The sequence below is a fragment of the Triplophysa dalaica genome, chromosome 4 (genome assembly GCF_015846415.1).
Source record: "Triplophysa dalaica isolate WHDGS20190420 chromosome 4, ASM1584641v1, whole genome shotgun sequence".
In the NCBI taxonomy this organism is placed as follows: Eukaryota; Metazoa; Chordata; class Actinopteri; order Cypriniformes; family Nemacheilidae; genus Triplophysa; species Triplophysa dalaica.
The window spans coordinates 19,781,453-19,794,728 of NC_079545.1; the positions used below are offsets into that span (position 1 = coordinate 19,781,453).

General features: G+C 38.7%; 1 protein-coding gene across 3 annotated transcripts in view; it reads left to right on the forward strand.

Moving 5' to 3' along the window:
- The first annotated feature begins 428 nt into the window (after nt 1-428).
- The window catches only part of atp2a3 (ATPase sarcoplasmic/endoplasmic reticulum Ca2+ transporting 3), a 53,323-nt gene continuing 40,475 nt past the window's right edge, over nt 429-13,276 (forward strand). For 2 of the 3 annotated variants that reach the window (XM_056745539.1, XM_056745537.1), the window contains exons 1-2: nt 429-1,302; nt 13,208-13,225. In XM_056745539.1, the coding sequence (XP_056601517.1) occupies nt 1,185-1,302; nt 13,208-13,225 (136 nt within the window). In that variant the 5' untranslated portion in view covers nt 429-1,184. The remainder of the gene's footprint in view (nt 1,303-13,207; nt 13,226-13,276) is intronic. The other variant, XM_056745538.1, reaches the window with a different exon arrangement.

Here is a 13,276-nt window from a genome sequence, read left to right on the forward strand (position 1 = left end):
TGCAGCTGAAAAACACCCCCACATCATGATGCTGTTTCCACCACACTTTACTGTTGATATGGTATTGTCTGGAGAAAACCAGGCACTGCTCAACATCTGTACATGATGCATGAAACTGGGATCCATCAGACCAGAGAATCTTGTTTCTGACAGTTTGAAAGATTTGTTGAAGTCTTTTTTTGCATATTTCAAGTTTTCATGTGTCTTCACTGAGCAAAGGCTTGAGTAAGGGCCACTCAGCCGGCATGTTTGTCCTTCTGCAAGCTTTTCCCATCTCCAAATATGATCATGGAGCTCAACCAGATTGATCATCAGCTTCTTGGTCAGCGCTCTAACCAAGACCCTTCTCCATCGATGGCTCAGTTTGGACAGGAGGTCAGCTGAAGTAAGAGATCTGGTGGTTCCAAGGATTAATGTAGGCTACATGAACCTTCAATACAGCAGATTTTTTTCAGAACTCTTCCCCAGATCTGTCTCGATACAATCAGACCAACGAGCCGTGCAATAATAATCAAATAACAGCAGCAGCATTTTCTAAATATCTGAGGTCTTTCAAGTCTGGGCACGTTTGGTGTAGATATAATGGCAAGTTAATGGTTAATGTCTTCACCATGCATTAATCAGAGGCACTCACAAGTTTCAACAGTGACGGTTTGACAAGCTCACAGCAGATGACGCGCTGTGAGGAACTCACCTCGAGAGCTTCCTCTACATCCACGACACACATTTAACGTTTCATTCCTCTCCTGGCGTGCAAGTGTTCGTCGCAGTTCTCCGTTACGCCATCATTTTTTTTACATATTTGCATGTAAAGCGAGCGCGGTCCTTTCTCTTCATTCAGGTAGAGCGAGCCAATGAGAGCTCACGAACGGCGCTCAAACGCTCGAGCTCACGGAAAAAGAGGCGGGAACGTCGCGCACCTTCAGAGGAAGCGGAGAGCGCGCGGGCGCATTCACATCGCTCGAGCTCACAGACAGCAGCTTTAGGACTCACGGAGGTACACGGGCTCAAATCGGCGGCTTGCAGAGGGGGCAGGTGGACGTCTGCGCAGACTACCACCTCCGCTTGGCGGTCTTTAAGCACCTCGGTGGAAATTTGTTCCTTTTCACAGCCCGTCTCAAAGCTCGGTGTAATTGCTGTTAAATACATGCCGTTGAAGTGCTCGTAGTAAACGGTTCCTCAAGATGGAAAACGCCCACACTAAATCTGCACCAGAAGTTCTGGCGAACTTCGGTGTGAATGAAAACACTGGACTCACGCTGGAACAAGTCAAAGTCAATTTCGAAAAATATGGACCCAACGGTGAGTAAACTAACGCGTGTTTGCCTGACAGTCTGTATACGTGTTTTTGAGGTGAACGATATGCACCCACCATGTCGTTGAAATCCGGCTCGTTTCCTCCAAAGTTATGCGTTGTGTACCTCTCACAAGTCATGAGAAACAGGTCAAGACAACCAAAGCTCTGTGAACAGTAGTGCAATTCTGATGCGATGTTTGAAATGATGCATCTCTGAAAGTTTTAAACTTGTAACCTTAATAGTTACCACATACTTTGTTCATTCATACCTTATGATATAAATAATTCTGGCTTCCAGGATCTGTCTCATTTATTCAGTCTTGATGTATTGGATAGATGCAATGCATGCTTATGAGGAGCCACTTTTAGTGACTGACAAATTATTTATGGAGTCATATCTATCTGATATACTGCAATGGATGTTCAGCTCTGCTCTGTTTTATGACACGGAACATTATGAGCCTTATTGAATTCAGTCAAATCAAAAGTGGTTAGGTCTCTGTAATGTACCTGGCCGTTAGCCTCAGAGTGGAAAACCATTCTGTGATGTTATCTTTGTGCACCAGTATTATTCAGCTTTACATTTCGGAGATGCAAGTGTCCGACTCCATTTACTGCAGAATTTTTCCACCCGTAACCTTGAGCCATCGGCTCCCACACTCTATCAGTTGGAGAAGTTTTTGGCTCAAAGGCGTACAGTATTCTGTATATTTTATGTGGAATAGCTGCCCTTAAAGGGAAACATTGTTTAAAGAGATAAAGAGCTACATAATGCACTGGTGACTAGCGTTATAGAACTTGAGGAACCAGTTTTCTGCTTCCTCACTGAGACGAAATGTTCATGGAGAAACCGTACGCTTCGGGTTACACTACCCTACTACAGTTTGTTTCAGAAAACGGTCAAAAGAACTTGATTTCTTTCCATAAATCAGTGTTATAGAAGCCTTTGCAGCACATTTATATTCTGTTAACTTTATGCTTGTATTTAGTTTCAAGGAAAAATAAAAGATTTCAAGGTGATGACGTTATATATATTTTTGCACTTTTAACACTTATATTTTCTCACTTCTGAAATTGCAACAGCATAAAGTGCTGAAGACCACTTGTGTAATGTGGGGGAAAGTAGAACAGCTGCCGAGAGACCACCACCACTGTATTCTTTTGTTAAAGTTTCTCTCATGTCTCATCCTATCCACAGTATGCGACAATCCAGTTGCTGAAAAATGTGAAAGTGCATCTTTGACTTTTCTTTTTCGAGTTTAGTCATTATTAATGTATTTATATTCACAGTTTATTATTTATGTTTGTTATCTGTTAATAGCAGAAGTACAATTTGATAACAGTCAGTACAGCTGTGTGTCAAATGAAATCATCAGCAAATAAAGAATTCCCTTTGGATTTATTGCATTTGACCTGACTGTAGATGCTTCTACCGCATAAGTACAACGTCTCGTGACTTTCCAATTCGGTCCGTTAAAGAGACACACTCATTAACTCATTACATACATACACAGCAGGAACACTCAACTTTAACTGGACTTTCTTTGCTGTGTAAGAATGCTCTTATTAACCCTAATTTTACCAATTAATACTAGTTTGGATTAGGTTCCTCTGGAAAACTGAAGAGAATACATAGATTTACATCAGATTTGCAGTTTATAGCTAGATAAATATTACCGATACTATAAAGAGTGTGGTGGTTTGTGTCTTGCCAGAGATTTGTTTTGTAATGTGATTGTGTACAGATCTCTTAGCATTTCTTTGTTGAATGATGCTTCATATACTGTGGGGGCAACAGTTATTCATGGCAAATGTAACATCTTGTTTTAGATGGTGGCTTTCTCATTTTGAGGTGTCAACTTCCTGGTTGACATGCAGCTATATGCCGCAGGGAATACCCTTTTCTCTATGGCCTTATTGCCCACACTTAGGGTACACATTAATATATTGTATTCTTTACATATATTATACTGCTTTGACTCCAAAAATGTTGTCACACTTTGTTGTGCTATCCTAAATTGACCTTATAGGTGACAGACGATGTATGATGAACAGTGATGGCTTTTGGTGGTTGTTTTTCCCATGTAATTAACTCATTTGCATGTATTGTCAGATGCTATAATTCATTTTGCTCTCAGTTTGTGGCCATTGTTGTTTATATGCAGTTTGTGTGTGTAACATGTAGAAGGTTTGTTTTAGTTTTAAGCCTGCTGTATTTGTTTTGAGAATGTGTGGGAGTGAAATGCTCCAAAACCCTTTTGAGATTATTCTTTGACATGCTGGTGCATTGTTAATGCAGGAGGACAGGAGGTTTTGTTTACCGGTAGGCCATTAAACATTATTGTATATTATCTCCCACGTTTTATTTTCGAAGGTAATTCTGACACTCTCCATCGCATCGTGGATCAAAAATTCAACATCAGTATTCAGCCTCACCCCTTTTTTTATCTAACCTTGATAAAATAACTGTTTTTAAGATCCATATTTAAAAAATTGCATTCTTTGAAATTTAACTAGACAAAAACCATTGATAGGACAAATGGGTCTGTGTTAACTAGTACAATAGGTTCTAATCTTCTTTTTTTAATATAACCTCTCATCTGCCCACAAGTCTATTGCTCTGGCCATCAAATACATTTGTATTACTTTACTTTTCATGGCAGTAATCAGTACTTTGGATCAAAACAATACCTCCTGTGGAGCTATTTACATTCCATGAGAAAAAATAGTCTAAAATGAAAACAAAAAAGCAAAGTTTATTTTATTGTTTTTTTTTCACATCAGTTTGATTTTGCTGTGAAGAGTCTTTTGGAGTCTGCTTCATCTACCTTGGCCTGGGCTTACTTCAATGTTGAACTGCCAGGCCAAAGTTCTCAAATTGAGGGAACCAGTCCACATCAAAAAACTCAAATGTTTCATGTTAAATGCTACATAGACTGATCTGTTTTATTCTCATAATAAGGTTATTTTCTTAAAACTGTTTGTTTTAAATAGGATATGGTTAAAGGCTGCTCTAATTGTGGCGTATTGTTACTGTTGCTTGACTCATCCGTGACTGTGTTATGTGTATGCTGGCCTATTTCTCAACTGTTGTGGTAGGGTTAGATACAGTAGGATCCATGTTTGTTTAAATTAAAGATGAGTGGTTAGGTAGTGTTTGTAACGAAATGTGTTCTTGATGCATCTGTATGGATCAACACATCTTTTTTCTATTTTGCTGTATCAGGTTTGTCACAATAACCTGCAGTAGATATACCTAATGTATACACTTTGGACATCTGTTCCCACACTGATAAAACAGTATGCGTGTGGAAGTAGCAGTTTACTCGCAGCTGTGATCTGAGGACCCTGTATAGAGGATGTTTGGTTTTTCGATCTTTGTGGTGCAGAGTTTTGCGCGCCCTGCTGAAGTGCACTTTTGTGAGTGACTGCGCACATGCGTGTTTGTTTAAGCCATACTGCCAGTTAACACAACAGAGGGGAAGATGACTGCTACTGTACACAGTACACACTGCTGGCTGCCATGTGCACTCTGGACAGATATTCGCAAGTATCAGAGGACCCGGATTAAGTTGTGTCACTTCTGTATGTTTGATATCTTTCATTTTCACAGGTCTTTCGCCAGCTTGCTGCTCATCACCCATTCACACAAAGACATACACTCTCCCAACGTTTATTTGTATGTTTCCTGATGCTCTCAAATGTCTCGTAGGTAAACGGAGTTTAGAGAGTTGTGTTTGTTCGGTATCTGAGTGAAACTGCAGTCTTGCGCTTGGATGGTTTTATTTCCGTCTTTCAGAACTCCCCAATTACAACAGACTAAAATACCAAAATGTCACATTGCACATGAAACAGCTCTCCAAGCCCGCTGAGGTGAGCTGTTTGCTTATTTCAAGATGACTTAGCTAGTCGTCACTCGTCACTGTTATTTCTATGGCTCGGTCAGCTGATGCCATGAGCAGTTTGTACCTGTGCGACACTTTCTCACTTCCTTATGAGGTTGTGTTCATGAAACAAGTACAGAGTTTCCAAATTCCGTAGGCCCTGCATGACATAATATCACTTAGTATAGAGTATGTTTCCTGTCACATTAGGTACAGGAGGACTTTGTACGTCAACCACCAAGTTTACATTTCATTGATGAACTGTTTCAACATCCCTTAAGCACACTTAGCCGCTTTCTGTAGGCCTGCTGTATTAGCATAACCACAAGAAAATATCCTCAGCTAGTGCAAACCGCAGAAAACGCCTCGTGCCAGCAAGTGGTGCATTTACCACTGCTGCTCCAAGCATCACATCTTAACCCATTTTATCGTTGCTGCTGCTTCACCGGTGTTAAAACTAGACTGCATAAACTGCTTTTATATGAGTAACAGTGCTATAAAGTCTGCATGAATGAAACACTGAGGTGTTTATGAAGTGTCATGTTTCATTACTGCATCATCAATTAACCATAAAGGATACCACTCCAACACATACTCGACACATTAACGCATCACGCATTGCCTTTTTATATTTCTATGAGAAATAAACGCTTTTTCGTGCTTGTTTGAGAGGAGGAAGTAAATGGAGGCTAGAGTGTTATCATTAGCACATCTTGTCGAGTCGCAGTCGTGCTTTGTAGTGTGTGTGTGTCTGTTTGTGTGATCTACTAGCTTGTCACTCATGTCTCATTCTCACCTCCCACTTCTGCTTCCTGCATCACCTCCTTGTGGCGAACCGCTCTGTTGACTCAGTCTAGCTCTGAGTGTTGTGCCTCTTGTGGCCCACATAGTTTTTATTTCAATGATAATCTGCTCAGGTTTATTCGATTTTCTCTTGGTTTGCTGTGATAAAACTAACAAAGTTTAGCTGAAAGAGCCTAGTTGTAGCAGTGCTAAATTTACGGAATAAAGTTTTTCACACAAGTGGAGAAACATGACTTTTCTTTTTGATAAAGACATCTATTATATTTCACAGATGTGATGAAATAAGAATATTTGTGTGTCCGTCTATTGTGTATGAATGTATGTGTTAGTTATTGCGAATGCCTGGTGGAAAAGTTAGTAAATTGGGCATAGGAGCACAGCTTATTTGCATAGTATGTAGTTAATGTAAAACCGCTGTGGCTAACACTGTAAATGCTACCCAAACACAGCTGGATGTTGTGATTGCACTTGGATTTTTTGCTAGATTTTACTTGGGATTGATGTTCATCATTTCATTCTGATCCCTTTGAGTAAGCATAGATATGTGTTTTTTGTATACGTGTTGCAGAAATGAGGATAGTGTCTTTTAAACTCAAATAAGTACAGTGAGTGTGATGTGTGATGTGTGAAGCTGTAGTGTCAGTGGAAAGTGTTTTTGTGGGACCAGAGCTTCCCCCTTCAGAGATAAGCCATCAAGCAAAGGTGTCATGTAATACTACGGACAGCCAATAAAAATGCTTTGAACTGCTTGATACCAACATATTCAATATTAATTGAAGGAAGTATACGCAAGCATAGTTATGGACATGTATTCAGAGTGGGCTTTGATGGCTTTTGTTAAATTGATCAGTTTTGTGTGCTATTGTAAGTAATGTTATTATGGGTATACGTCATTTTTACCCTTAAGACCCTAAGTCCATTGTCTTTTGTGATGGTCAATGTCAAAAAGATTCAGATCTGAAAATTTTAATCTCTTATTAACTGTATACTAAACTCAAAGGCATGAACATGAATAGCATTAGTATGCTACCTGTTGGCCTGCTAATATTGTTGCCTAAATCCACATACTGTTCAGCCACTTGCATTGATAAAGCAACCAGAAGCCTTCATTTCCCCTGTGAGTTGATCATTTCCAGTTACATAAATGACAACATGACTATTGGCGATGCAATATGTAAGCTCCAAAAGACATGCTTTCAGGTCACTTTAAAATTAAATGTGAGGTTTCTACAAATGTATTTAGTATTGTCTACACACAGATTTGTTTTGTGCTTTACACTTTGTGTGTTTTTTTTATGTTCCTACTATATGTTTTTGGATGTCAGGGATGAGAATACACAGATGAGTGGATTATTTATTCATAATAATGTCCTGTTGCACTTACAGTAATTTAGATCTTAAACCGTCTATGCATTCTTGTTTCCATGATGACTGTCTGAAGAAGAACTCAGTAACTCTGGCATGACTACATTAACAATTCTTGCAAGTTATTTTGAGAAGCCGAAGGAGGCTTGTAACTGTTTTTAATGGCTATTGAGTAAATGGTGCTTAAAAACAAGGAATTACTTTCTGCCTTTAACATATATTTATCATTGAAGTTTAGCCGATCTTCACTCAGTTCAGTTTAAGCAGTTGAACTTGGATGTATTGGTTGTGAGTCAACTGGTGATTGGGAATGAGTTAAAGAGAGATGCAACTGTGGTGATTCGTGTGTAAATCTGAAGGAGGATTTCTCTATATATTTTGTGTGCATGTTGACGTTCAGCAGAAATCGGCCACGTCCATAGCCAATGAGATGCTGTTTCCAGCAATGTCATTGAGGCAAAGTGGTCATAGCAACAACTCCTAAAAAAAAAATTTCATGGTTGAAAGACCAGCCAGAAGCAGAAGATATGAATCTTTAATTTGCATTCCATAATAGTCATTCAGTTTTCCATCTGCTACTGTTTCATGGCCAGATAAGCCTCCCTGAAGACTTTTTTTTAAAATTTGGACCACATAATAAATGAAGTTCTTGGAATATAGTTCCTAAATGTGTCCTAAATGTCCTTTATGAAACAACTTGTGCACTCTAAGGGCTGCTTGCAAAGGGTTACAAAGCTTGTAGACAATACTAGGAGGATCCTGAGCCACATTTAGGAACCAAAATGAGACTTGGCTTCTTTTAACTATGGGAAGCAAGCACTTTACTGCCACCAAGAACAACCCCAGCAACCACCCATAAAACCCTGCCAACCACATAGCAATGACATTCGGAACACCTTAGCAGCCATCTAGCAATGCCCTTGAAACCTCCCAGAGAATCCTGGTACTGTGGTGTCAAGTTTTGCACGGGCACCACTGCACACACGTTTTTCTCAATACATGTAAAATTCAAGTTGACTTTTGAAAATTAATTGAATTGAACTTGAGTAATGTTGAGTAATGTTGAGTAAAGCAGAATCTTAAGCTGAAAATAATGTATGACAGAAGCTTTGGGAATTTATTTTATCTTTTATTAATCAGGTTGAGATGAAACCAAATAATAGCCTCTGATTAATATTGTTCAATATTATATTTCCTTGCACAACTTTGTGTCAAAAAATGTCAGTTTTTTTCTCAGACTTGATTTTGTATTATTTATATATTAAGCTAATAATTTAACTGGGCAATAGATGGACTTGGAGCTGCACTATACTGTAGAAATATGCAACAAGCAATAACAGACTAAACAATTCAATTAATTAAACAGTGTTTTAAGTTTGTAAAGTCCGTGTGAACTTTAGAACTTTATATAATTTTCAGTTTTTTTAATAGTCATCACCATTCACATGCTTTCTGATCAATAATGATCATCCACATGTCTTCTGCATCAACTTTCAACTATCTGTAATTATTTGAAGTATTATAACTATACAGATATTGCGTTGCAATATGCGTGTTGCATTATGCAATTTTATTTATTAAAAAATGTAGGAATTATCATGTCATTTTTATCATTTAGTCCTAGTTTGATCATTTAGTCCTGCCTGCTTTTCAATGCTGGTCAGAAACTTCCTCTTACTTCGCCGGTTACAGCCGTTACAGGCTGTGTGTTGTTGGCAACTGTTTCCAGGAAGTATCTCCCCTCTCCCACTGACTGGTGTGTAAACAGACTGCCACTTGTTTTCATTTAATGTGTAGATGAAGAGAGAGTGAATGAGAGAGAGCATGTTTAAGATGAGATTGGAATAGTAGAGGAAGATTAATTTTAAATGAGAAAAGAAAAGTAAGTGAGTGTTTGTGTGTGCGAGTGTGTGTGTATGAGCGACTTTATTTGTAAGGGCAGGGTGAAGTCACTATGTTGGAATGTGCCCGGGCCAGGCGAGCAGACACGGCCCAGATGACTCTGAGGGAATCCTTGGCACACCCTAACAGGGGAACCCTTCTTTTCGTCCTCTGTCTCTCCGACCCTCTGTTTTTCCCGGCCTTCTTCTAATTCCTTTTACCACAGCTGTGTTTGTGTCCAAGCATGTGGTTTGACGTAGCATTGCCTAAAATGAAGATACTTATCCATAAGGTCCCCTTCGTCACTTAGACAGATAAGCAGTTTTTCATATATAATGTAAATAAATTGTGTAAAATATGGGCAAGTGGTCCTAGATCAGCAGAAATTCACACCTACTACTAGAAAGGTAAAGAAAGAGCACAAAAGTTAATGGGCCTCATTCATGAAACATTCGTAAATATATGAGTAAATTTCAAATCATAAGGACATAAAACAGTAAACTTTCCTCCGGATTCACAAATACTTGTTAAGTCAGATTTCATTGTAAAATTTGCTGTGGCTCAGTAGTTGGAGCATGGCTCTAGCAATGCCATGATCATGGGTTCGATCCCTGTGGATTATACATTCTCAGAAACATATGTATAGTATAATGCAATGTAAGTCGCTTTGGATAGTCTGTCAAATGCATAAATGTAAATATAAAATTTGTGTATGTTAATGAATTCCAATCATTTGTAAACAGGGTGCGGATGCAGGCTCATTTACATTTAATATAATCCCGCTTACGAATAACAGCTACGCAAATTACGTATGTAGGTATGCTGGAATCCTCTGGACTTCATTCTCTGGTTTGGCAACATTATATTGCACAAATGCATAAGATACTAATGGGCTATATGCTTACAAATAAATGTATCAATTTAATCGCGTCCACCAAAGCGTTTTTAGCCCGTTAAAATAATACTTGCCGCTCTTCTTAAAACGACCAACTGGTGGCGCCTTGTATATGACTTTGAATGAAAATGCAGTAACCATTATTATTAACTTCTCCATTGTTGTGTATGGTTCGTCAATGTAGTGTTTGTCCCGCCTCTTCTCCACCGTGATTGGACGGCTGTTTAAAAAAGGACAGTGACAAGCTCTGCGTTTTACCCAAAGTAAAAAATGATAAAAGGCAGGCCAAAAGAACTCGTGAAATATCATTATGGTTAGGGATTCACTGAATGTTCGGCTAAAATTGTAAAAATGTAAATAATTTAAAATTCCTGAATAGATTCTTCGGGTCATAATGTATTCACAGTTCCACAAAAATATAAGAATGACTCTTAAATGACTTTTTCTCAAGCATTTGAAGTGTATCACTGCACTTATCGCATGCTGCACTCAACTTTAACTTTTCAGGCTCTCTAACACTGACAAATCTCATTGCCTTAGAAAAGCTAAAGAGAAGAATCTTCTCTGTTCTTTAAAGCACTACACACTCTTTCATGCCTTTCTCTCATTAAATTTTATATTTGAGGCTTCTCATCCCCCCTCCATTCATGCTTGTTGAATTATGACAAACCTTGCAGGAGCTAATTAAGACTTAACATTATTAAGTAAACATATAGTTATGCTTTCTCGTGTTTTTACTTCGCTATTTTTAGGAGTTGGTGGAAATTCAGTCATTGGGCCAAGTGTGTGTACTGTAATGTGCAATGGGAATCGTGATGCTTTCCCAATGTGTAATTCCACTGCTGCAGGTCTCTTGTCACGAGCGGATTTCATCTTGGTTTCCACTGCACGTGCCTCAATCATATTCCCATCTGCTGCCCAGAGTCTGTCTGCGAGTGTGTTTGTGTTCAGGAAATTTTCAAGTCTGAATACGTCATGGTTGGCTTGACCCAACCTTCTATGGTTTATGGTGCACATGAGCCAACAGTTATGGTAACAGAAAAGAGGGAGTGTAGTAGTCACGTTTTTGAAGCATGGAGGGGAAAGCCCTCTTTTCGTTATGTAACTTCAAATCAGCGACAAAGGCCATAGCATTGGAAGAGCTGATATGGATGTAGGCTTTTCTTCTGAGCAGAATGGAAAGGAAAAATCACTAGATCGGAGTTCCCTGACCTGAATACACACAAAACATGCTCATTGGAATTCAGGAACACCCTTTATTTTCTATCGCTATCTTTTGGGTCGGCTCCAAGGATTTTCCATTGTGGTTTATCTTTGGTCCATTCACGAACAGGCACCCCCAAACACTGTTTTCCTATCCACTGGAAATCTGTCAATTAATGTCAGAAATTGTGATTACCTAATTAATGCTTAATTTGTCAGATGATGTTTATGCTATATTAGCAAAAAGCATTTTTCATTAATGAGATGTCACTTTTCCACACAGATAGACACACTAAAAGACTTGGTTCCTCAAGATTTCAGAGAAGAGCATCAACAAAGAAGGCATCTGTGTAATTATGATGCTTGCGTGTTAGAAAGAGAGGTCTGTGAAGCTCCGCCCCCTCCCACTCTCCACATGCTCCTCGGCTCCCACACACTCTGACTCGAAAACCTTCTAGAAATGACTAAACAGCAGTGTGTAGGCCACAGAGCTCATCTGTGTCCTATGATTTGTGCACAATGCCAGAAATGTTTGTTTCATCATGAAAAGTGTCTCTTTGGGGAAGAACGCATTTACCAAACAAACTCCATCACAGTTGGTGGTCCGTCTGTACATTTTCCACCACAGATTTTTTTTGTGGGTCTGCTGGTTGTGATACACATTTCGAAGATTTGCATTTGGTGATTTAGATACAAGACCAAACATCACCTTACTTTGTTGTAGTAAAACATCTTGAGAAGTGATGCTATGACCATCACTGAGATTACAGATTACAGGAATTTTTTGGTCTTATGTTTATGCCGAGAGGACCTTATTTCAAATATTTTTTACAAGCTGACTACATTGTTTTGTGAGCAGAGAACTCCATGGACTGGGTTTGTTAACAACGTATACAATTTATTCCTATAAACTACATTACATGGTTATGTATTAAGAAACTGAAAATCTGTTATTTAGGGTTGTAATAGCTCTTGGGATACGGACTACCTCTGTGCATATCAAATAAAAACATGTAACTTGTTTATTTTACAATATTGAAAAGTTTTTATATGTTCATTTCTTTTCTGCAGATAGAAGGGATCCCATTAATCCTAAATCAATATTTGCCAACTAATATTTAAATCGTCAACTGTGTATTTAACATTCAGGCAGAAAATGAACCAGCTTGCACATCACAAAAATGTATTATGAATTAATGATGCACCAGAATTAAAACGGAAACCAAAAATTACTTTTTAAAACTTTATGAAGTAGTTTTTATTTAATTTGATTAATTACAATCCTTTTAAGGGGCAATGAGTCTGTTAATTTAAACAGGCTTAATATGAGCTTCAGTGTTGTCAGTACCTGCTGGATGAAAGTCCACACGAGCCACATCAACAGTAACTGACAGATCGTTCCGCTGATCATTCACATCTATATGTGAAGAGTCAGTTGCGTTTAAAGCTCGGCTTTGAAACACACATAAGTCAATGTGCGTGATCTCCAACAATAACAAAACATAAAGGCGGCCAGTCACACAGTCACGCATCACACAGAGCTTGCGTGTCATTTTCTGTCTGCTTGTTTTGAGCTGTTCTTGTTATAATTATTAGTTTCAGCCTTTGTTATGGCGCTAACATGATCGTCCTTTGATAGAGTTTAGAGTGAGCACGAGCACTGAAGGGAGAGGCGCGGGCTCCAGATAATTCGGCTTTTATTTCGGCCAATTTTTTTCTTTCAGCCAAAATTTTGGTATATCACTCACTAGTATGAATGTAAAAAACTGATTGAACGGGTTTCTAACAGAATCCTTATGTTTTATTCTCTCTTTTTCTCTGTCTCTCGCTCATCATCTTATTCCACTATGGATTACCATGCTGTGTTTTGACTGACAGAGCTCCCAGCCGAAGAAGGTAAATATTTATACCATCACGTTGTTACTGCTTTCTCTTTATAGGTTGCTC